A 27466-nucleotide genomic window follows, 5' to 3' on the forward strand; every position below is an offset into this window, starting at 1 on the left:
GTTTCTAGTTCAAATTCCAATTTCTCCAACTGAAAATGCAGTGTTTGTTTCTCCAACTGAAAAAGCAGTGTTTGTTATATTGTATTGACAGTAATTTAGTTAACCTATTTGTTCCCAGAACCCAAAATTTTGTTCAATTTCGACAGTATTGATAGTTTAGGGTTAGATACCATTCACATGAACAATTTTGCTGGCAAAATATTTGTCTGTTAATTTAAAACAATATGGCGGACCGCTCCAAAAATGGGGCGGTGGGAATGAAATGGTAGGGGTATTTATAGGTAATAATGCTTCATTTTTGGGGCAGTGGAAACAAATGGGTAGGGGGTTTTCACTCAAGAAAACACGGAATATTATTCTGTGGAATACATAACACAGAATGTAGGTAAATTTCTTTGTAGTCTTCTCAGAAATTTGGATGAAAGCTAGATGAATATATATTTTATCTTGGTAATACAATAATGATAATACAGCTTTCGCTTTGGTCCACTAATATTACATGACCTAGATTGTCCTTCGTGTTTTCCAATATTTGTACTCTACAAAAGAGTTTCAAGCAATTACACTTAATCCTTATTTGCCCATTCTCGATTACTGGTTCTATCTCACCTTTTTCACTCATGAATGGAATTTGTCGAAAGGATTAACATGACACCCAACATTACATTTCTTACACTTTTTAGTTGTATTCTTGTGACATTTGGCGCATCGCACTTGTGTTGCACTTTTCATAGGAACGTAGTTGAGTTCATCCAATTTAACATCATCGGTAACTCGTTTTTTTGGAGCTGAATGTCCTGGGATCGTTGTCCGTCTGCACTTTGTGAGGTAGCTGTTGACAGTGTATCTTGTGAAAGCAAGAAAATCGAGTTTGTCTTATTTATATCCGAATATTGATTCTATAGTTGGCAATGTTATCTAACCTGTCCAAGTCTCCCATAAAGGAGTTGTAGTTCGTAATGCACGCTGGCTGCTAGTATCCTTATCGCTACTGTTTAGCCTAATAGAGCAAATACATGTGAACATGGATGCAGCTGTGTTGTTCTTATGTGTTCTATATATATATATATTTGTGTGTGTATATGTGTGTGTATTTGTATTTTGTATACACTTTTGTGTTCTCATTTACAGTCCTAGATCAATATGCATTATAAATACATTATGAGTTTGTTTACGTTATATTTAAATCTAGAATGGTCGATTTTGGCAGATGATTTCAGCACTTCAGGTATGGTTAGAATTGTATGCGTCCTTGTACAGAAAATACTGTACAAGGATAGCGTGCGTTTCGGCATAGTAATGTGAACACATTGCCTGACCGAGAGATATCCAGACGTCAATGAACCTATTTACACTCGTACGCGGGAAGAAATTTACCACAAATTTAGTTTTACTACTATTTTTGATGTTAGATTACTCATTTTGCCTCAGTATAAGAAATGAGCCTAATTTCCCTGAACCTGAAGTACCTGCTATACTCCAAAGGTATACGTTATCATCGCGAAATACACCTATCCTATTGTTCCTATATCCCCGATAATAAAACTACACTCAAGAGAAACCCCCTGCCCATCCGTTCCCACCGCCCCATTTTTGGGGCACTTACTTTTAAGTTACAAATTTATAAACACAAGGAAATTAATTATCATGAAAAAATATTCTAGTGAAACAAGGACTTCTAACAATTTAGAATATACCACAAATAAATGCCAACATATTTTAAATAATTTAAAACTACTTTTATCTTTCCTTCCCAGACATTGCGTCGAAAAAATGCCTCGCAAAGAAACGAATTCAAATCAAGAAAGTAATTTCATGAAAAAATAATATATGCACCGCCCCATTTTTGGGGCGGTACGGATAAAAGGGTTAACTTACTTTCAAATACCTACTGATAGTAATTTGCTTGGCTTACCTTCAAATCCCTGTGAATAAGTCCCTGCATGTGAACATACTGAACAGCATCAACAATCTGCTCAAAAATACTCAACACCTGTTGAGGACTGCGTCCAGTCACGTTGTCGTTCAACCAATCTTTGAGACTCTCTTTCCTACATAGCTGCATCTGTATGTACAAAAATACTCTTGTTGATTTCGAAGAACTCACAGTACTAGTTAAGTCCAACGATCGTGGACGTTTATGAGTTTGTTTACTACTACTTCGACAGAGATCTGAGCTTTGTTTCACTTTCGATATACTATTGGAATTACTGTCTGTAGCTTCAATCTCACACTCTTTTGTACAGTCTTGTGTAAATACATCATCACTTCCATCTTCTTTAATGTCAGAACTCCGATCACCACTCATTTCAAACACTATGAATGAATCACTTTTATCATGTTTATCTAAGTTTAGTTTCGTAAAACTTGCTAAATAATTACTGTAAATATCATTTCGAGAATTGCTATTACTTTTCTCTACATCTAACACAACAGATTTGTTGAATAAATCATCTTCGAAAGGTCGTAAAGGATTAATACCCTTTGATTTTAAATTTTCCTTCTGTGTAGGCTGCACATCAAGCATCGTATCACCTAAGGATGTTGTCGGTAACGTGCTTGAAGGAATATCACTGAAAAAAGAAGTCACAGAATGAGCAAAGTAAACTCCATTACCATTTTTATTAGTGAACACGTTACGAGACTTTGCTATATAATCCATACTATTTTCTAACATTTAAGTAATGTTACTATACATCCTACGTTAGTATTCCATGTGCGATACAAGTCTTAAATCGCATCTATTTTTTAAATAATAATAATAATAATATTTTATAAATCTCCTGCTTATTTTGAATAACTATGATTATCAGTTGACAAAAAAAAAAAAAAAAAAAAAAATCATTGATTCCATCAAATGGCAATTGCACAGCTTTGCAAATTAAGTCTTTAATATTACATTGATCACTCACACTCACACTCATACTCACACCCACAAAAAAAAAAAAAAAAAAAGTCACCTTTCATTTTCTGGCACCAGACGATTTCTATACTCAGGTGATAAAATATTAACAACCCTCTACATTATGATCACATTCAGCAGTTGAATATACTCATAAAAATTACTAGAATACCAAGATAATGATTAACAGAACTATAACAAAAAATTAATTAATAAAAATTTTAAAATAATAATAATAATAATAATATGTAATTTCACAGTTTCTCGTCATTTAATTTTCAATCAGTGTGTGTGCCAGATGTATTGAAGTCCGGGACCATAGGCCGATTCCGTTATGAATAAAGATACGAAAAAATTGAAAGGGAAGAAAGTTGCTGGAAATAGGAGCTTTCTATCTAAAAAAGATGGAGTTTTTCCAGTTGCACTAGCCGTCTGGATTCCACACAAGTAGGGCGTCCTATGTTAAATGAAAAAGCCCATATCAACAATACAGAATTGTTGGGAAACAGATTTGATGTTTTCCAGGTTCCCTCTACACAATAACGAACATGTGCATAGCGTTATTTTCAGCATGACCTTATGTTCAGTTAGAACTGACGGCTGAACCCGAAACGTCACTTCTCTATTTAATATCGGGCGCCTTACCAGTGTGAAACCCAAACGGACGGTGCGAAAGGAAAAAAAAAAAATACCATTTTAGATTGAAAACCACCTATTCCCAACAACTTTCTCCTCTTATCTTTACTCATAACGAGGTTGGGCTATGGCTCCGGACTTTTGATACACCCTATGTGTATATATATTGATAAGGGTCTGCATTCGAAAATTACCTTTGTAAGTACTACTCTTACTACGTAAAACGAAAAAATAAAGTACCATGGGAAAGGCGTAATACACGAATTTGATATTCAAAGAACTTCTAATGATACGAAAAACAAGTATGCACTTTGCAACTCTGCTTAAATAATTATTTAATCTTGTTACGTCGTGACGAACTCTTGCTATTGTTTAATATAGTGTATTAAAATAGTTTTATAATAATATTTGAATATAAAAGATATATCTATGGAACCGCTTGACATATCAAATTCACACAAACTATTTTTATTTTACTTGCTGCTGCTTACTTGCTGCATGACAAAATGTGATACACTCATATAGGTAATGTACCGATTTGCCAGGTAGACAAACACCGTAGCTTTAGTCCCATAGGTAGACAAACATTTTAATCCCAATGGTGAATATTGATAATGAACGAAATGGTGGAATGAGGAAATGGAAAGAAACGGAAGAACCCGTAGAAAACCCACGCACACAGTGTTTTTCCACCACAAATCCCAGTTGGCGAGAGCTCAGGCAGAATCAGGGACCCCACACCAGAGATGACTGTTCTACCACTGAGCTCCCATAATCTATATAATCTCAGACCTCGTAACAATATTCAGTGTTTTACAAATTGAAAATATCTTTAGATATGTTGAGTATTGGATATATATTGATATTAAATATATATATAAATTGCATATATTTCTCTTAGCGTTGATCCTAAAAGTAAAGATACCCTGTTCCATATTTGGGACAGGACAACAACGCCCACGAGCGATGTGAAGATTAGGCTCCACATTTCCGTGACCTGAACACCAAAAAGGTGATACAGATGTTAGTACCACGCCTTGATCCTCTTTCCTTTCCCGATTTCCCCAGGTATCCACTTTACAGAGGCAGGGTTGGTTATCCCAATAGTGAATTTGGACAACCTGTCCCTACTGGAAATCTAGCTCGGATGGTACGATAGATAGGTAGACAAACGCTATAGCTTAATCCCACAGGTAGACAAACATTTTAATCCCTATGATCCTTAATTTGTAATTCAGATATCCAGAATATTCAATACCACCTTATTTTGTATGTCCTTTTCTCCACACCTGCGTCATTCAAGTATTTACAACTTAGCGTATTTCGCATATTAAGCACACTTCAGCGGCTTTAGTTTGAAAAATTGAATGGCAAGTTTTTGTGACACTATAGGTATAGGTTATTGATTGTTGGAGCTGAACGTCCAGTTTCAGCCCTGAAACTAGAGAAAAGTGACCCTATAGTTTAATGAGCTCCCACCCGAAACTGAATCTGAGTCTCGTGGTGGCTGTTGTAAAGCGTTCACCTCTGGTATGTGAGATCCCTGGTTCGATTCCAGCTGGCGTAAAAGGGGCTTTGTAGTAGACAAACACCATGTGTGTGAGTTTTCACGGGTTCTTTTGTTCCCTCCCACTGTTTTCATTCTACCAATTTAATTCATTCTCATCAACATTATCTCCTTTAGCCTACATGGCATAACAGTGGAATCTAAAACTGAAAATTTCATTTTCGAACCTGTCTCTCCTACGATGAAGGCGAGTGTACTAATCAGATAGCCACAAGAGTGTCCATTGTTGATACTTTTTGTTAATTAAATGTTAATTAAAATATGCAACAAGCTGACGTATTGCTTAAAAAAATATAACTTTTTATTAGGTTCCAACATTGTTAATCCTTTCTTGTTCCAAGGCACGTTTCTCTCCTCCCCTCCTCTTTCCCGTATTTAATTTTTATACACTTCAACTATTCTTTCCCTATTGATTCCTGTGTTACAAAATAAGAAGTGAACACGGGATATTGACTCATTATAATTTTTACTTCAGTGGTAACCAAATACAGTGAAACTTTGTTAAATGTAACTTGATGATTTTTTTTTAAAGGAGTCCACTGTTTTTAACATTTTAAGATCTAGAAAACCAGGCAGTAAGTACCATTCGGTTCTTCTGAAGCTATGCAAAAATTAGTGAATAAAGTAACATACAGCACACCCAAGGTAGGTATAATTTCGTAATATAATATTTTGACTACATGACTCGGTAATTTCTTTTACATTAAAATTCACGATTCTATAAAAAGTATCGGAATATTTGTATTTATACCAGAGGTAATCAATATTATGTATCGTTTTTTCCCCACTTGGCCTGTTAAATCATAAAGTACAAGAACTTTTCAAATTATTTTCGAAATGACGGCACTTGCACATTTATCCGTTTTTAAATATGCCAATGATTTTTCCCAACTACTTAGTCAAGCATTTAATTTTCAGGCTGCACAGTATTATGAGTCATATTATTATCCAGTTCTTATTGAATGTTTTTCTTTTATTCGGACAATCATAATGAATGGTTCATATTGAAATTCTCATATTGATTTCTGTGACTTCAGTCAGTAAATTCTCCCACACTCGTGACACTGTGAACTAGAGACCTGCACGGGCCGGGCTTGGGCGGGCCGACTCTGTTATTTCTTAGGGCCGGGACGGGCTTGGGCGGGCCGACACTGTTATTTCTTTGGGCCGGGCCGGGCTTGGGCTGGCCGACACTGATTTCTCTTCAGGTTGGGCCGGGTTGGGGCCGATCAATTGCAATTCTTTAATAATTATTGACTTTTGTTAAACGATAATTGGAATAAAGCCAAACGTTGAAGAAGTGTGTCCGTGAAAAATGTTACAAAGAATACAATAGCTATTTACAGTTTGTGTTGCTTAGCGGCTCCACTTTCACTATAGAGGATTACAGGCGTTATGCGGTAAATTGAGCTCTGACCTTGACCTTCACTGAACTCAAAATATAAAAATAAGTGGTGGGAATGTTTTGCCTGTCGCTAAACAATATTGCCATCTTCACTTTATGCTAAAAATCAACTAAGTTAGATTTTTGTTACAGGGAATGGAGTTTTTGTTCTCTCGATGACAGGCAAAGTTCTAGGAGGCAATGGTGCCATTCGGGAGGCAAGCGTCAGGTTGTGAACCAGAGTTTAGAAAGTTTCTGAGGGTTAGGTCAAATTTAGTACTAAATTTTGAGATAGATTCGGGCTCGAGCTAATTTTTTAAAAAAATATCGGGCCGGGGTCGGGCCAAAAATTTTAAAATTTATCGGGCCCGGGCCGGGCTTGGGCCAAGAATTTTGAAAAACTTATCGGGCCGGGCCGGGCTCGGGCCGAAAATCTTCAAAACTTTTCGGGCCCGGGCTGGGCCGGGCCTAGGTACGTTCGGGCTGGATTGGGCTCGGGCCGAAAAATTCGGCCCGTGCAGGTCTCTACTGTGAACATTGTCATTTATGGTTAGGTTTAGTAATCAGTTTTTTTTTTTTAATCGGCCTTCACCATCCCCATATCCTTTTTTTACATACAATATAAGCTTACTTTCTTACTGTAAATACTTATGAGTTAAACTTCCTGTAAATGGAATTCAATAAAGTATTAGCACCAAACACTAATTATATACTAATTAGTATTTACTAGATATTCTGAATACATTCAAACTTAAAAAAGTAAACATATATAATAATTTGGCCTATATCTCTGATTATCTTATTTTCTAACTATTTACTTCTTCTGTGCCATCTGAATTTTTCATTTAATTTGTTCTTCTTTCAAAGCTTTTCGAAAATCTTTTGGTACTCTTCAAGCTTCTTTACTTCTAACGATAATATTTTTTTAAAAGTCTTTTTACCTTCTTTTAAAAAAAAATTGCATTGATTCTTTGGTATGTTCTTCACGTCTTCTGTGAGCACTTCTAATGTTTAATGCTTGTTTAGTCGCTTAAGTAATGGGAACTTTCTGAATACTTTCCTGAGATCTGATTGCATTTTCCTTTTCTCTTTGGTGAAATATAGCATATTTCTATGACTCTTATCATATTTTGAAGCATTTCCCTGATTTTCACGGTAAGTATGAGTCCTTTTCTTAATTAATTAGTTCAACTCCGATTCTTTTTACTAACAACTTGCTTGATTATTTGCTTACTGGTTTAAATAATTCAAACATTCTTAATATTTCTACATGCTAATCGGACCTTACACTTTTAACAGTGGACTAAAGAAAAAAGAAAGTTTACATAGAAAGTATACAAAAATGTACAAATAAGTGGGAATGTAGGTCTTACCATCCGAGTAGGAAACTTACCTATCTCGCCAGGATTTGTCAATCTCCTCCTGCCAACCTGGTGGAGGACATTCTAACCACGCATTAAAATACCGAACAATATTCTGATGATCCAACTTTGCTAACGCTTTGACTTCACGCATAACTTTTTCCCTCGATTCATCCCTTTAAAAATAAGCAAGTAAATAAATAAATTATTAATAACCAAACGTAAGTTGCAGTACTAGATTCAGCTTTTCTAAAAAATATTTTTACCTCAATAAAACAATATGTACGCACCAAATAAACTAAGATTTTCTTATGATAATCCTTGCCTTTCAAAGACAACTAATATACATATAGCTCTACGGGTGACAATAATATTCAATAAAATTAACTTTACGCAAATATTTAAACAAAACAAAAAGAAAGAAAAAAAGTAGAATATTTTACATTTACGATAATTACTGAACGTAAGAATTAAATTAATACTAGGCTTAATTTTTTGGTAATGAAGCACTTTATTCGTATGTTTTTCATAAATAGCAACTCGTGTCTCTTTGTTTAGTTTATGGAAACAAAATATTCAATGATTACAGACCAGAGACGACAGAAATTACAGATGTGGGATAATTATTTTATTGGACTGGTATTCTTCTCTTACATGAAAGCCACTGCTTTTCTGTATCGACGAACTCTACTTGTTGCCAACAAATATGAAATATTGTGTACTCCTATTCAACTCGAAAAATAATGAGCACAGGCTGGAAAAAAAAAGATGAAACTTCATTTTTTTTTTTTTTTTTTTTTTCACGCGCCATCCAAACGTAACTACTGAAAGCCCTCTTTGGGTCTAATATTTATCTTAATAGCCAACCAAATGAAAATGAGAAATATGATGTTGCTCCCATGTCTTTCTCCGTGACGATGCCCACCTAATTGTATCAAATAGGAAAGTAAAGTAACTGATTGTGACAATTCATGCCAACACCCTCTGTTTTGGATATAAAACCCTCTTAATAAGTAATTTACCGGCAATCGACCCGACCTGAAACTCTGCATCAGGTAATTATATTTCTCTTTCAACGGTTTTCTTGTTGCTGAACTAACGAAATTTATAAAGCCATCGACTGATCTGATTTTAAATATCAGACAGTATATTAACACGCTCAGGAATTCTTAAAATCATTTTGCATATAGGTAACTCTAATTCCTCAAAACACCTTGGACTATGTATCTTTTGGCTCTCCAGTAGAGCTTTGGTCGCGGAGATTAAAAACAGGAGAAAGAATAATAAAAATATCAGGAAAGTAAAAGTTCGAAAAGGTGTCTTTACATACTATTCGACCCTGTAAGTTCGTTTCTTTTACTTGACGTTTTAACTATTCTTTTTCCTGTAAAAAAAAAAAATTTAATAGCTCAAAGTTCTAATTTGCTCTACTGACATGACTTGTAAAATCTCACATTACAAAAACCAGATTGCACTATGCAAAAACACTTACATTAGCCCCAAAGGCTACATTCACGTATAGATTATAAATTTTGTTTAATATTTACTTTTGCTCAATTTACTTAACTTTTTTTCTTATTTTTATTCGATAATGCTCCACTCGATAATTTTTATTCGACTCAAAACGTTGCTCAGGGCACTATGAGGCTTGGATCATCGTTTCAATTTCCAAGAATCGTTTCAATTACATCAATCCAAACTATAAATAAAATGTTGTCATGCTGCTATAAGTCCTTATACAATACCAAAATCTACTGCTAAGATAAGAAACGAACGATACTAGTGTTTGCATTTGAGGCGTTGCGCTTTCAGATTTGTAATCTGTAAATACATACTGAAAAGGAACACGACCATGTGACAAAACCAACTAAATAAATTATACACATCTAGTTATTAGAAACATTAATGACATTACAATATTATTAGCACGCACGATGACTTTACCACACAATGAGTGATCAATTTAAAACATGTTTCAGAAGCAATTCAAGATCTAAAAATATAATATTCATAATACAAAGGAACGTACCTGTTGGGAAGTCCAATTCTCTTAACTGCATAGTGACAGTCGTCGATCTTATTCTTTGCTTCAAACACTACTCCAAAGCCTCCTCTGCCGAGACATTGGATTGGATCAAAGTCAGTTAGATACCTTGATGTAAATTCTGGAGTCTTCGGTTCATCCAAGCCCGGAAGACTATTGCTTGTACTTACATTTAAGTGAATACCCGAGTCATGTTCTCGGGGTGTTGGAACATGTTTTTCTACTACAATTATTTTCTGAAAGTAAGAAAAGGTCCAACTCAAAACATAAACACACAAACAAATAAATAAATAAATAAACTATACCGCACTCTTCGAATAAAATGCAACATCATGACTAATGTAAAATTAAAATATCATCCGTAACAAACAAACAAAAACCGCATATGGGTAATATTCTGTCACGAAAACACTAGTAAGAAAGAATATTATAAAGTTCTTCGAAAATTCTGCAATTTCCTTTCACATTAGTAGTTTCACGAAAACATATTTCTAATTGAGACAGTGATCGCTCTGTGAGGTATAGAAATACAAGGAAAGAAAGAAAAGCTAGAATGAAGCTGCTTACCAAATGTAGATTTCCATAAATATATTTTTCTTTTTTTCTCCATATTTGTATCAATTTTCAAATATACAGAGTGGCCCAAAAGTAGATATACAGCTCTGCATTAATCAGTATGACATTTTAGTTTTTTAAGATAATGAGTGTCTCTGCTTAGGTCTGTTCCGAGCTTAAGATATAAGTGAAATGAAATAACAAGTAATCAAGAAACTAAGGCAATGCCTGTATGAGTAACAATAAGTAAATGATATAAAATTCCATGAGCCTTAGTATAGGACTGTATACCTACTTTTGGGCCACCCTGTATATGAGTTTACGTATACACTTTACTGTTATATCCATATATCTCAAAGTGACCACTGTTTTAAATCAGCAACATATAAAAGTTTTCTGTAAATTACTACTGATGAAGGAACTAGCTATTTCCAAGAAAAAAAAAGTTAATGTTTCACATTATCAGTGTTCTCATAGAAGAAAAGATCTTTATATAAGGTAAGCATATCCATAAAATAAGTTCTTCACTTATATGTGTTTAGTATTGCTTCTACTTAACTGTCTCAATCTGTACAAAATTATACCACATTGTTTACTACATTGGTTCCCAACCTGTGAGTCGCGAAATTTTGAAATTTAAAGAGCATGAAGCATTTAATAATTAGTTAAAACATAGTGTACTAGTCAATGTCACATGCAGCAGTAACAATGATCAGCATATACATAGTCTTGACTTTATAGAAATTCACGCGTACATTCTTATAATATTATTATTTATAACTTCACATAAGTCTGTCGCAGTATTGTGCGCGTTCAGTAAAGTGTGTCGGAAGTATTTAAAAAAAAAAAAAATCGGGAATCAGTGCTTTACTACATTCAAAAAGGCTTTCCAGCCGTAAGTATGCATCTAGTTCTCTGCCTAAATAAATTACATTATACAGATTTCAATTTATCCAGCAAAGTTGAATCTAGGACTGTATTACGACCTAATCCTTAGTCATACTTTTGTTAGTAATGCTTGAAATTTAATGATTATACAGTTAGTGCGAAAATAACACTAATTCATTTGAAAAAGTGATTTAGTATTATTAAGCCAAGACATACCTGTCTAACAATTTCTCTTGTCTTTGGAATTAGTTGCAGATAGCGTTGTGTCACCATTACATTCACTAATAAAGCCGTTGTTATGCTTATGACCAGTACCTCTTTCCTGTAAAATAACAATACAAAAGAACTGAATAATAAATAACTTAAGCATCATTTGAGCCATGCTACGCTAATGTAAACATCCAAAATACTTTATTATTATTATCGCATATATTTAATAACACCTGTAACTGACTTTTTTGCAACTAATTTACTTCCAGTAAGTTTTTCAATTTTTAAAAAGTCTGCGGGTAGTGTTCAGTTCAAGTATTTCATTTATACGTTGAACTTCGAAGAACTATGATTAATATCTAATAGTGAAATCATATGAGAATATGCAAACAAATTGATACTTGACGTATTATAATTTGAATATTATTACTAGAATCTACTTAGCAAGAAATTGATACGAAAATTTTCTGATATGTTGTAGTAAGAAAGGAAAACAACTGGAAGAACTAATTCTTTGTACTGTCATGCAACTTCTTTTGAAGTCAATATTTATACCACGCAATTTTGAAATCTATGCTATAGTTATCTAAGTTTTCAAGATTTCATTAAATAACGAAAGTCTCGATGTTTTCCATACGTACCACCAGAACCATAAAGACACTATGATAATTTGCGCTGGAGTATCATCCGGAGAAAAGTACTCGTCTTCATCCCTTCCTTCGTCTGTAAATTCTTCCGTTGACGAAGACACATTCGACATATAGTCCATGTTATCCACGTTTTCATCTGCAGATTCGGGATTATATAGATAATATCCATTCCCTAAAAAAACACAAACCACCAATTACTATTGGGCTGTCAAAGTATAGTCCAGATTTATCACAAAAATGTGTAGATATTACCATTCAACACCTTAAGATAATTCAAAAGTAAATGTACACAACGATTCGTAAAAATACAGGTTTGTATCCAAGGGACAACTAACTCTGTAATTTAACATTTTCACAGAAGAGAGAAAGTCATCTTACAAATTTTATACGTCTCATGAAATAAAACCTAGTCTCACTTGACATGGCATTTTAATTCTACATAAAGTAAAAGAATATACATAGCTTTCAAACATATTAAAGCTTCCAAAATACATGTGCAAGTTCCAAAGTACAATCTTAGAACTGAAAATAGCAATCCAAGAAATTAAAAATGTGTTCGGTATCTTAATTTGATATTGAGAGAGTGATGCATTTCTGTTGAATCAATAGGAACTGGGACACCCACAATCTTTAAAACATCGCGAAGTGGAATTGAGCACTGGTGGTGGTGTTGCTGTCCTGCAAGTGGAAATTATATCCAGCAGCTGATCCATGTGCTAGCATAAAGTTCACGACAATTTCATTTAAATCACAATTGATATCTATAACCTCTGCAAGCCATCAGATACAGTTATACACACAGGTTACAAACATTTATCGTTGTAGATTGCAGATCTAAATATTCTCCTGCCGTTTCTGAGATCTTGGTTTGATAAATGATTTTTTTTCTTTCTTACTCTTTTTAAAATTCACGCAATATACGTTCGCTCATCGCTGAGTCCAAACAAGTGGCTGCTGAATTTCTTTCACAGGAGTAGTTTGGTTGGATTCTTCTCGTATTTGCTCCTGTCGGAATTCTTCAACTTCCTCTTTTGGGCAACAGAGTAAGAGTTGTTGTGTATGACTTCACTACTCTTGTAAAGTGCTCGGCATTCTGAATTGCAACTGTACTTGGGCTGGAAAGATTGTTTTGCAACGTGGTGCTTCAGCAGGCTTCCTACATTGCAAGACCTTTCAATGACCAAAAGCATTGTATACTCACTCCAATGGCACAAGCGATTTCGTCAAGTCAAACAGTTCGTAACGATTTTTGAAGTAGCTAGGGGCACCATCAGAAATAATGATGGTGGTTTCTACTTCTGATTGTAGCTTTTGAAGAATTCTATGCATTGTCAACAACGCATGTGCCGAGTCATGTGCTCTGTCATTTATAACTGCAACACTCGAGGTCTAACTAACTCTATGGCCTATGGAACCCGCAGGTTCAATGCCGCGTTCACAAAAGCTCTCCACTGACTTCTATTCTTAGCCAACTGGATCCAGTTTTTACTTTGTATTCCTATTTCTGCGAGATCCATCTTAATATTATCCTCCCATCTGCGCCTAGCTCTTCCTAATGATCATTTTCCGATTGGTCTTCCAGTCAAGAAGACCAATCGGCAAGTCATTAGCCTTGGGCTCAGTGGTTGTGTTGACTTGGGATTCTGGCAGTGGCGGATCTAGCCCGGGCCCCACCAGTTTTCAGGGTGACGAAAATAATTTAAGCTATTATTTATATATTTTTGAAACTTTATAGTAAACTCATGACATACTTCTCATAATCTGAGGTCTGGCAGCCTCCCAGTTTTTAACTTCTAGATCCGCCACTGGATTCTGGGATAGATGTCAACCACCGACTATCCTGAAAGGACTTTATCCTGGTTTTCCTGTCACAACAGGTGAATACGGGATCGTATTTTAAATATCCAGAACCTGGCCGCTATTTTGCTCAAGTCTATCGATTGTGGAAACAGTATAGAAAAATCTTCAAGTTACCACTTCTCTAAAAAAGGGTGAACCCATATGTGTCTCTGACTTTTTTTCTGTCTATCTTAACAAGGCGAGTAGAAGACGCTTTTTGCATATGTCAATTGCAACCACCACAATACGACAAGAGTCACAAGGTTTTGTTTCTTCATTTGCACAGCAACCCTGCTCGGATATTTTTCATCCACGGCAAAACGCCGGATAATATGAAAGGGTACACTTCTCATCCGGCAAACTGCCGGAAACGGTACCGGAAATCGCCGGATAATGTGAAAGAAGCCTTAGACAGTAAGGTACTTTGGATATACAGGGTGGCTCAAAAGTAGGTATACACCCCTGCATTGATCTAGTATAACATTCTAGTTTATCAGTTTATTTGCTTCGGCTGTTCCGAGCTAAAGGTATAAGTAAAAAGACATTAAGAACAAATAATAAAGAAACTAAGTCTGTCTGATAGATAACAATAAGAAATCATATAAAAAGCAATGAGCTGATCAGTACGGTACCGTATACCTATTTTTGGGCCACCCTGTACATCGGCCCGTTCGTCTCACTTGCGTTATTACTGTTTGCAGAAGCCTCCATTTTTCTTTTTCGATGTTGTAATACTGCAGCATCCTTAGTTTGTACCACTGCATGATAAGTGTGGTGTTGTAAGCTTTCATTTTATATGTAAGTTTGAAATGTGTAATAGCTGACGTAGTCGAATGAAGAAAGAAAAAAAAATACAACTTAATGTTGGATTGGCAAGCTTTTTAACCTTGAGTATCGAAAAGTACGCCAAACAGTCTCTCCCTGCCGATATTTGCATGGTGCAAAATTTCAGTGTTTTTGTTCGTTAGTTTAAAAGATACAAGGACGTATCGAAATAAATGATCCACCCGGTATATACAGATCAACCATGATGAACTGACCGCTGGCATACCAAGAAACACACTAATAAGGAATTACGTAGTCAACTGAAGAGGACAATAGCTAGAAATTATTTCTTCTAAACAAACTGTTTTAAGTAATGTGAAAGCAATGTTGTATTAGCTTCTTATAACCTAATAAATTGCATACATCTTAGATATCAGGGCTCTACTTACCATTAACATACTCTGTTGCATAGAGAACAGAGAGTGCAGTCGTTGAGGTCTGACTGCTTTCATCAGTTAATAGCATCACTGGGTTCTTATCTTCTGTTGATTCTTTTTTGCCCCAAATAGCCAATGCAGCACCTACGTAAATTAACGGTAGATAAATAATCGAAGCTTTTTATTGGTCAACAGCAAGATCTTTTAACATTTGATACAATGATCAGGTATATACATTAATATACGAGGGCCATGCCGAAAGTTTTTAGCTCTGACACTTTTTCATCCTTTCAAACCACTTCGAAAACTGTTCATTCCACACTCTCGTCTATATTGTCCATAGACTCCATACAAGCACCAGTCGCATCATTATCCGATGAAAAGCGACGTCCACGCAAGTATTCCTTCACGTTGGGAAACACGAAAAAATCGCACAAGGCCAAGTCCGGCTAATAGGATGGATGTGGCAGAACTCTGACTCCTTCCTGGTTGAAAAAGTCTAGAGTTCTTGCAGCACTGTGGGCACTTGCATTGTCATGATGCAACAGAAGATGGCCGAGTTTTGATTTTGGATGTTGGGCCTTCCATTTCTGAACACAGTGGGAAGACAAACTGTTGAGTACCACTCAGCATTCACCGTACGCCGATTGTCAAGTACAAGAGTCGCAACATGTCCCTTCCGTGAGAAAAAAGACGCAACCATTTTCTTTACAATACTCCGAGGTTTCTTCACTTAAGTAATGTGAAAGCAATGTTGGTGATCTTCATTCTCGGTGATCTTCACTTTGGTTGGGGGATCTTCATTCTCGAAGCACCACACTTGCGACTGCTACTTGGTAAGCGGATCATAATGATAAATCCAAGTTTCGTCACCCGTGACGATGTTGTAAACATCACGACTTGCCCCTTGGTTGAATTTATTCAATATAAATTCACATATGCCACCTTACCCTCTTTTTCCCTTACCGTAAGTAAATAGGGGACCCAACGAGAACATTTTTTCCTGAGACCCAAGTGTTCATGCATAATTGTCTGCACTAATGTTGACCCAATGTTGGGAGTCGCTTCGATCTTCAGGAAAGATACATGGGGATCATCTTTCATCATTTGCCTCACAGCTTTGATGTTTTCGGGAGTCACTGCAGTGTTTCGCCGTCCGGAATGATGTTCATCTTCAAGTGACGTTACGTCTCCTTTTAAATTCTCGAAACCAATTTCCAACACTGGCTCGCGAAGGAGCAGATTCCCCAAAAGTATTCACCAAAGTTTCAAGGCACTGCTCCGCGGTTAAGCCCTTCTTGTAATCGTAGAAAATCATAGTCACGTCTTGACAGCCCCATGGCTAACTAGACAATGGGTCACGCGCGCTTCCTTATCCCTCTTATCTCTGACCATTCTATCACAGACTCATTGTTGCCATTGATGGCTGAAAGTCACAAAATATCAGAGTGTCGAATGCAATAAACAAAATGTTGCTGTGATGTTAGATTATTACGCTGCTAAGAACTTTCGGCATGGCCCTCGTACCATGTAAGTAATACCTACCAAAAACACATGGTGGTTCATCGCCAACAAATCAAAAATGAATTATCTACAATACATTTAATGAGAAACCAACCTTCTACATCTTTTTGAAGTTCTAACATCGAATGCAAATTGTATGCTACCACATAAATAATCAACTCTAAATTCTCAATTGTACTTACTAGATGCTGGAATAGGTTTCCATGGAACACGAGGATAATTGAACTCCTCCGTCAAAAGATAATGTGAAAACAAAACTGCAGCTTGCTTTACACGTTTCTGCATCGTAACACTTTCTTGAATATATACCTGTAAATATTACATATTTCATCATAATCAAACTCCCTAAATGAGCAATCCATGAAAAATATTGCTAAAAAATGCTATTTAGTTATATCGATACTTTCGTACATCTACTGGCCTACTGGATTACTGTTTTAATCTACATTCTAATTTTTTTTCTTTTTCACCTTTGCATACTAAACAAATATCACTTAAAACAATGGCGAACAAAATGACAGCAAAATTAATTACAAATTGATTTTATATAAATTATGAAGTTGTGAAGTTCTGATTATTGATGCAAAATTAGATGTATTCATTTATGTAACAACAGAAGGAAAATGTAGATATGGAAATCACCTTTCTACATGATAAAAAGGAATATGTAAGACATGCAGGAAACAATCAGATTTTTACTTTAGATGCAACCTATGTAACACACTTTTTCAATTCTGTGAATTTCATTGAATCTCATTAAAGAGAAAAAGCGAGTTCGGTAAATTACACATTAAGAAATTTGTAAAACTTACTTGCTTATTATGCATGCCAAGGTACAATGCTGGAGACGACGTTTGTTTTTCATCTGTTTCTGAATGCTGTGCTTGAATGTGAGAGTTGCTGAAGAGATCAAGCTCCTTAATTTCGCCCTCTTTCAGCTGCCAAGCATGCACCACAGGAAAATCGAACTGTATCAATAACAAAATTAAAGAATTTAACATAATAATAGATCAAACGGCCGTTTACGATACAATAATTACAAAACTCAATTATTGTTTAATTATTCTCCTTGACATTCCCATAGTCCATTTTGAACACTTTCAAACGTGGTTACTCTGGTACAGTTTTGGTTTTCATCGGAATCAAACTAATCTATTTTCTAAGGGAGAACTTCTAATTTCAAACAGCATGTGTTGCAGTTAGTGGTATCCTACAACCCTCCCTTTTCTGCAAGGGAAATACATTTGTTATATATTACCTACATAAAGGATTTAGATTTCTGGGCTTTCGGTAGCTATGGTCATTAAGACCGTCACGTATGAGGCATGACGTCCCTCGGCGAGCATACTATCCGGGGAAAGGGAAGGAAGAAAGCGGCCTGGGAACCATCTGGCATCTGCCTGGTGTGAATGAAGAAAATCCAGGAAAACCTCAGTCAGGATGGCTGGTCTGAAAAAACTCTTTGCACTTTTTCGACCAAGTGTCCCCACCGGGAATCGAACCCGGGACCGACCTACATAAAATCACAGAAATTTGATGAAAACCAAAAATTGTATGTCTACTCGAAAACCTAACGTTTCCCTTTAGGTTCTAAATAGCACAAATCAGTCATACGGACTACATACCACATCCACTGAAGACTGGCCGTAGAATTGACAACAAACAGACTGTGTGCATTTCGATATTTAACAGCATCTGCAAATAAAAGGCTTTCGAAATGTAAGATCTCAAGCTTACCATGCTATAAGTAGAAGTCTTCCTCCTAGTTTGGTTTACTTTTTAAAATAACTATTGGCTTCCGGATTAAACTACGAGATCCGTGTTTCGTCACCATATAATATTCTTTGCCAGAATGACTCCCAATAACGAACTAATAGCTCTTGAGGCTGATGGCGGATCTGAAATCTCTGCAGTTTTAGTTCCGACCCAACCAAATGCGAGAATCACCGAGCTGAATGAAACCTTGTAGACTCCCAAATGATCGCGCAAAATCTCACACATTTATTGTTTTCCATAGTGGCGACGTTACCGTCGTTTACAATTGTGTTTAAGTATCTACTATGGAAATCGTCTTCTACGACTGCTCTTCAGCTTTAAAGCGCTCAACCCAACAATACATTGTACTTTTGAATTCTGCACATTCGCCAAACACTTCCTGTAATCACTGAATGATTTCGACCACTATTTAAACAGAAAGTAATTAATGGCTCTTAGAAAATTAACCGCGTTTTTCTGATTTTCAAAATTAACACTTAAAAAGACATGACATTTGAAGAGGCTAAATCATAATGATCAGCGTTGACTAACTTGTCAGGACTTGCTTATTGAGTAACAGTGAAATTCCTTCAACTTAGGACAATCCTCGCATAACTTGGTACCAAATACATTTATTTAGGAGATATGTGTTTTAATCAAATCTGAGAAATATGCGGGTTTTTTTAATTCAAAATACCAAACTTATCGTGCGACAGTGATTTCACCAGGATTTGGATTAAAGCACCAAAACATTACATGGCTTTAAAAAAATAATCAATATAAACTCCATGATATTACAGTTCATGAGAAAGTATAACTGAGACCATGCTCAAATTACACCAAGCAAAGCTACCCAAAGAGAATTACTATATCTATGTTTCAAATTCAACACAGACAGATTTCAAAGGTCATTCATGGCTAAACGGTTAACGTACGTGCCTTTAGCGTGGGAGACCAGAGTTCAATTCCCGGCGGGAGCTCACGCGGTTCGGAATCCACGTTAATCAGTAGGTTCCGTCTTATATAGCCTCGCTGCTGAAAGGGCTGTTAAACTCAAAATCAACTCAACAGCCAGATTTCAGATTTAGTGTAAATTAAAAGCATGATAAACTTTTCTGAGGCTGGTACTCTTTCGTAATATTAGTTCACAACGATAAAAGAAAAAGAAAAAAATGAACAGGACCAACAAAGCTTAAAATCAGTTTAATTTCAGCCGATTAAGAACAACAGTTAACCATAATATTTGGGCTGAACGCAAAAAATTTTTGCTAATCAACAGAGGAGTTGAGTTGATTTTAGTTTAGCGTTCCTTTCAGCAGCGAGGCTATATGAGACGTGAACCTACTGATTAACGTGGAATCCGAACCACATGAGCTCCCGCCAGGAATCGATCCCGGATCTCCCACGCCAAATAATTAACAGAGGAATTAGATATTACAAACTGATAAAACATATCAACGTTTACTGATAACTTACATCCATGATGTGTCTCCAGAAAAATCTTAGTGAGTAATATTCAGATCATTTTCTAGTAGATCTGCAGTATACGATGATTCTTAGATTGGTTCATTGATCTAGTTTTAACGTATCTTTTTTCGCTACCAAGGCTACATAATGGGGATCTATAACTTAACATGAGATCCGAACCATATGAGCTCCCAGCGGGAATCGATCATGTACCGATTGCGTGTATGCTAATCATATAGATATAAGAGAGCTCTTCTTATTAATAAAATTTCTAGTTACCCTACATGTACTAGTGTTATAAACTTTACTAAAATAGCTGGAAATATTACTAACGTAAATCTAACACTTTAAGTTTTAAAATCGTATTTCTTAGTAGATCAATACTATAGGCTGTTTCAAAAAGAAAGACCTGATTTTAAAGGTCCATATGTATTGATAAAAACATATTACAAAAATGACATGAATTGCAAAATATTCACAAAATCTTCAAATTTTAGCTATGCTATTACAAATGTTTTATGTGTCCACCAGCAGCACCACTCCGCTTAAACGTTTGCCGAATTGTTTCCACCATTTCATTGGAAGTGCGAGGCCGACCTGGTCTCTTATCTTTGCACAAGTATCCTGTCTCTTTAAATTGGCGATATCAACGACGAATGTTCTTGGGTGCAGGCGATCAATGCCAAAACGCCGACGAAAAGCACGCTGGACCGAAATCACTAACTCAGTCTTTGCAAACTGCACCACAAAATGCCATCTGCTGAGCGGATGCCATCTTACTTCTGACTGACTCCAAACTGAAAAGACGCATTGACTGACATCTAACGGCGATTTTCTGAAACTAGGCTACGTCCACTCAAACAACACTCATTTCCTTGCAGGCACGTACCATGTTCCGTAATTATTATCGTCCAAAATCAGCTAATTCTTTTTGAAACACGGTGTATTTTGTCAAAATTGTAAATGAACCTTATGATAATAGCATATAGAGGTGTTTATCATTTCGAACTTCTAGAAAAAATTTGCAAATTCTGCTGATATAACCTGCAGTAGTTATCTCACTTTTTAATTGCTGAGGGGATTGAGCCTACCCCTTTGACCTACGCCATTCCCTGATAATATTGATGCAATGCGATATCAGGAATTACTTCATTATTGGCATTGCTAACTGTACTGAAAATTAAACTTGGATCAAAACTAGAGAAGAGATGTCATATAAAGAATTATCTTCTGTTACGAGGTAATAATGCAATAATAAATTAATATTACACGGTACCTTCTGCTTCCAAAGCACTGAATTCGAGGACTTCTTTACAGCACAAACAAGGCCTTCAGGAACAATTACTTTCAATTCTATGTCATCATTTACTTGATCTTTATTAGATCCGCTGTGGCACTCTGTAGAATGATCTTGAAGAAATTTCACTTCATGTTGCCCCACGCTGAAATTCCATCTAAAAATACACATACCATAAATATAAAAACTATGAAAGATTTTTAATCAAATATAAATGTTTATGTTACGATACCAATTACAAAAATAAACAAAGATTAACAATGGCTATGTCCATATTACAAACTTTTATCGCTGATACCAGAATTGAGAATACTACAGAACTGAGTCAACTACAGATAAGAAATTTTGACAGATAACAAATTTTGACAAAGAACAATGACAGGAAAAATCACAGATTTGCATTAAGGTAATACGAAAATCTTAAAATCTAATTCCTAGCCGGTCCAATGAATAATATTGGATTCGCTGAATTTGAGTTTAGCGTCATGACTATCAAAATGAAAGAACCTGTAGTTTGGAACACGTAAGATGCGTGTGCATCACCTGACAGTTGTCAGTATTGTGTTAAGTGATCGTCTGTAGACATCATGAGGAACAGAATGAAGCAGCTAGTCGGTACAAGTGTATCTAAGGTGGTCAGTATGTTGTAAAAAAAACAATGATCAAGATGGTGACAGCCTACTCACAGGAAAACATCATCAGCCAAAAATAATAGTGGATGGAAAAGGAGTCTCAATCGCCGGGATCACAGAGAATTGAAGAGGAATGCCACCAAAGATCGTAGAGGAAATGTGTCAAATATAACTCCACAACTCAAGTATCATCTGAATAACCTATTTTGATCATCATAGTTAGAACACATGTTCCTTTCTCCACCTCTCCTTAATTGTACATTGATTTTGCACAATTTACAGTCTTAATGTACTTCCATAGCTTGGCATAATAATTTACTAATGATACAAAAGAATAGCATATGTGTCGTAGAAAAAGAACTGTATTTTATCTTCTGTGCGCTCCGCTGAAGTACAATAACAGAGTACACAGTAATTAGTAAATACAAAACATTACTATCTTAATGGATTCCTTCTGCTTTCAAGCGTTATATATTAACTAAATAAATGAGACAACTGAGTCTGTAACCTCTTTGATTTGTATTTGTATTTGTACCGAGTATTTGTATTTGCACAGAGTACAGCATAATAAAATTAGAACTATCACTAAAGAATAAACAGAGCGGCATTTGTAAAATTAACGATCAAAACTTCAAATATAATACAATGTTCACACGCAACAAAATGTGTCTTGACAACAGTGAATTACTACGTGGTGATCATCCTAAATATGCAAAGAAAAAACTGTATTTTCACTAAAAATTCCTAAGTTAGAGTTATTTCGCAATCCAGAGATTCAATGTTCAAACTAGGGATAGCCAATTCCGGAATTTTTACTTTCTGGAATCTGGAAAGTAAAATCGCAAAAAATCCGGACTTCGGAAAATTCCGGATTTCGAAAAAAGCTGGAATTCGGAAAATTCCGATTTCGGAAAAAATCGGAATTTAGAAGATTTCCATTTCGGAAAATTTCCGGAATTTTCTAAAATTTTTTAGAACAAAGATACGCGACTTTTTGAAAGCTAAAATTAATGAACTTGGAGATAATAGTGAAAACAAAAATATTCGGGACATGTATAAGGACATCAACGAATTTAAGAAAGGCTATCAATCTCGTGCTTATATATTAAAGAAAGCCAACAGAATAATTCTCACCGATACAGATAGCATCTTGAATAGATGGGAAGATTTCTTTGAGATTCACTTAACGCACAGCTAAGTAAAGAAGGTGAAATGCACACAGCAAAACCGTATATTCCAGAGCCTAACCGAATAGAAGTAGAAATCGCTATAAAGAAATTAAAGAACACAAATCTCTAGGTGTAGACGAAATTTTGGCTGCGTCAATTTTAGCGGGAGAAGAAAAATTGTGGAATAAGATACACAAACTCATTCTCCTAATCTGAAACAGGAGGAACTGCCACAAGAGTGGAAAAAATCAATAATTCTTCCAATTCACAAAGTAACTGATTGTAATAATTATCGAGGCATTTCTCTTCTGTTAACAACGTATACAATTCTCTCAAACGTTCTATTAGCAAGGGTGACCAATACGCAGATGAAATGATTGGAGACTATCAATGCGGATTTAGATTACATCGATCAATTATGGACCAGATAGTTACCATTCGACAAATACTCGAAAAGAAATGGGATACAACATTGGGTATATGACATTTCGGCGCAAAACCTTTTATCCAAATAGGTTTACCTATCTATATATGGATAGTTATTTTATAACTAGAGCCCGGATGTTTAGGCACTGGAAATTTCGAAATATTTCCACAAATAATTTTGCAAAAACTAAAAGATATCTTGAACACAGCAAAGTTTCTGCACATCATGCACAACTTGTCTCTACCAGCTGGAAAAAAAATAGGAAGGAATTGCAGCAGATTCTCGACTATCCGGGTAGCGATATCCGTATTCCGTACTATATGACTTAGTTTTAAAATAATATTTCTTTTTAATAAAATAAGAAATGCAATAAAGAAATATAATTTGTGTAAGGAAAAAAAACTCACTGGACAACTCCTTCGCGAGGGTGAGGGCCAACTGACACTGCGAGGGCGAGGGTGAGTGAGATCGGAGTAAAATGAACATCTATGGTCAGACATTATAAAATTTATCTTAAAATATGTACAATATTGTACAGACTTTCATTTTTGCACTTTCTTTTTCTATAATAAATTATCAAGACGCACGGTATAAGAAGAATAGCATTATTTGCAATAAGGATGTGGAATCTGTATGACACGAGTTCTCAATGACAGTAGTCAAGAAAGAATACCACTCCGAAGCTGCTCATCGTGGACTGCAGTCGGAGTTTCACATAGATCATCCGCTGGTTTGGCGCTTTATTGATGCACTTAAGAGGACGGACGGACGGATGCGCACGCACACACATACATACACACAAAAGTGGGACTTAAGTGTACGACTAATGCTTCAAGGAGAAGAGTCGCCCAAGAAAAGAAGAAAATATATTCAGGCAGATGAAAGAATTCGCCGTATTGTACAGAATTTTGAAACTGATGACATTATAGAATATTTGCGGGGTTTGGCTCATAATTCCGTCATGGAATGATAATGTGATAAATGTAACAAAAGGCAAAAGTAAATTATTCAATATCTATATTATATTTCACTTGTTTCCTTTCTAATTATCTCTGTTGCAAATACATAGTAATAAGCAGTAATATAATGTTATGAATAGCTATGAAGTTATGAATATAAAAATGCCTATTTCTTTATGTCAGATATGATATAAAGGTACCTTCACAGAAGTTTATCTTGGGGTGTCATACGATATCTACAGCAAATTTTATTTAAATCCAATACAGATTGATGCTGAAAAAAAGTTTGCAGGTCATAGTCTCCGATTTTCCTGAAATTTGGATATATCATTCTAGAAGCAAAATAATTAGACCCGTACATTTTTCTTTCTGTATAATACAAAAATTTACTAGAACTAAACCAAGCATTTAATGCAACTGAGACTTTCAGTGACTGTTTACCACAGGACATACTATAACGTAACGAAAATTTAGAGTTTCTGAAGACAGCTTTTTTTTTTCAAGAAAATTGGGATCAAATTTCACCTTTCTGATTTTTTTTTTTTTTTTTTTTTTTTTTTAAATTTTAAGTTGTGCAGTTATTTGTTAATGTTAATGATATCACTGCCTATTTTCAAGTCTTTTAGTGCGTAGACATCCGGGTTCTAGTTATGAAATACATTATAACCCATTTAAATACATTAACCTATTCAGATATACGGCTTTGTACCCAAACGTCCTGTTCCGACAATATTCCGGTACATCAAATGAAAGGTCTACGACTTGGTTACATGTACAACATTCTCGCTGAATTTGGAATACCGAAAGAATAGTTAGATTAATTAAGATGTGTTGAATGAATCCCAAAATAAAGTCTGAGAAGGAAAATTCTCTTCCACGAGCTTTCATGTCAAAAATGGTCTAAAACAAAATGTGTTGTCGCTACTATTATTCAACTTTGATCCGGAGTATCTTATAAGAAAAATCAAAGATAGCAACCAGAGCCTAAAGCTGAATGGTATTCACAAGGTTATAGCGTATGTTGATTATGTAAATATGATAAGGGATGATATAAGAACATTAGAAAAAAAATGTAGAGGTCTTATTAAACGTTTGCATGGACAGGGACAGTAAATGCAGAGAAAATTAAATACATGAAAATTCGCAGGGATCGTAATACTGCCAATTATGGATGCATCAAAATATCAAATAAACTTTTGACAAAATAAATAATTTAAATTTTTGGGATCGATGTTAAATCAAAACTACACCCACAAAGAAATTAAATGCAGACTGCAAGCAGGAAATTCATGTTATTATTCAGTTCAAAACCTTTTGTCGGCGCAAATTCTGTCGACAAATTTGAAGCTTAAAATATATAAAACGATAATCATGCCTGTTGCACTGTATGGTTGCGAATTATGGTCACTTACTCTTAGGAAAGAACGCAGACTGAAAGTATTTGAGAATAAAATCCTGAGACGAATATTCAGATCCAAGAGGAACAGGAATGGGCAATGGCGGAAACTTCAGAACGAGAAACTGCACAACTTATACCGTTTACCAAACATCGTTAGGGTCTTCCAGGGACCCCAAGCACCGGAGGTGAACGCTCTACCACTGAGCTACCGCGCCTCCAAATATAAGGTAGAAACTGGATCAAGTTGGCTAAGGATAGAAGTCAATGGAAAGCTTTTATGAACGCGGCACGAAAATAACGAGAAAAATGACATCATATTATAACAGTATTCCATTTTCATAAGTTAATCCTAAGTAACTCACCTCTCTGAACCATTTTGAGGTTCTACAGCTCTAACAGTTTGAGTATGACGCTGAACAACAAGTACATCCTCGATATCTGGGCCATCTTCAGTAAAATTGTCACATCCTTTCATCGTACATTCATACTTCACTTTCCCTGTTCTCACACCAACACCATACGTTCTACTTTCTCTGCCACCTGAATACACAGTACAATAACATATGAAATAGAATATGTGAAATTATTCAAATTAAAAAAAAAAAAAAAAAAAAATCCTGACCTTCCCAACTTATTGTTAATATTTCCGCGAACGTAAAACATACAAAGCAAGTAATAAAATCATTTAACAAAATACATAAATAAAAAAAAAAAAACCTGTCATCTATTTCCACATAAATTCAAATATAAAGTAAAATCTCACCTTACTTTATGAAATACGAGCAAAAAAGGAATTATATAATTTTAAATACTATTTAATTGATATTTGCAAGGTTCTTATTAAAAGAAATTCTGCAATTCTATTACATGCTTGGCTGGGAGACCACACAAAAATATATGAAAGAAGAATGAAAATTTTATAAACATGTTACAGTAACGAAAAAAAAATACATCTATACTAACATCTACGTTTATGTTAATATCAGGAATTGAATAGAAAAAAAAAAGCGACTTTTACATAAACCTTTCAAAATTACAAAGTTACCTGAAATAACAAGATCATCTGAAAATCTGAAGGAAGACTGAAGCAAAGTGTCGGCAGTAATAGGGACAGCTTCTACTTTTTCACCATTGAACCTATAAAGATTGCCATTCAATGACGGAATCATACGAACCCACTGACCATTATTGGTTAACTGTAAAGAAAAAAGAAAGAATATTTACATAAACTGCTTCCAAGTGAGTAACCTGTATTAGTAGCTAGTAAATATTCATCCTCGGTGTTCAGTACCCAAAATTAGTTTCAGGTTTGTCAGCTTGACAGGTCAGTTTTAAGGACTCTGGAACTATTACAAACTTTTCTCTTTAAAGCAAACAATTAGTTCAAGCAAAACATTGCATATGCATGCCTTAATTTCCCACTAAATGTAACCGAATACTTTACCACTGTTCCGAAATATGTAAGTTCTTAAAAATATATATATATACAGTATTTACAATTTGTAATTTTTATTTTCCACAAACGAAAACACATGACTTTAGGAAATTGAAGTGTGGAATTTCACAATAAGTATAGATTATTAGATTATACATAGATAA

General features: G+C 35.2%; 1 protein-coding gene across 3 annotated transcripts in view; it reads right to left on the minus strand.

The window, feature by feature from the left end:
- The window catches only part of PEK (pancreatic eIF-2alpha kinase), a 59765-nt gene that overhangs the window by 19022 nt on the left and 13277 nt on the right, over positions 1–27466 (minus strand). For all 3 annotated transcript variants that reach the window (XM_081763773.1, XM_081763770.1, XM_081763775.1), the window contains exons 3-13: positions 26913–27063; positions 26230–26407; positions 21261–21438; positions 17575–17730; positions 16945–17071; positions 15251–15382; positions 12189–12369; positions 11554–11659; positions 9880–10130; positions 7883–8026; positions 1916–2573 (exon numbers count right to left, since the gene is read on the minus strand). In XM_081763773.1, coding sequence (XP_081619899.1) covers positions 1916–2573; positions 7883–8026; positions 9880–10130; positions 11554–11659; positions 12189–12369; positions 15251–15382; positions 16945–17071; positions 17575–17730; positions 21261–21438; positions 26230–26407; positions 26913–27063 — 2262 coding nt within the window. The remainder of the gene's footprint in view (positions 1–1915; positions 2574–7882; positions 8027–9879; positions 10131–11553; positions 11660–12188; positions 12370–15250; positions 15383–16944; positions 17072–17574; positions 17731–21260; positions 21439–26229; positions 26408–26912; positions 27064–27466) is intronic.

Source organism: Thermobia domestica, chromosome 1 (genome assembly GCF_964235325.1).
Source record: "Thermobia domestica chromosome 1, izTheDome1.hap1.1, whole genome shotgun sequence".
Lineage (NCBI taxonomy): Eukaryota > Metazoa > Arthropoda > Insecta > Zygentoma > Lepismatidae > Thermobia > Thermobia domestica.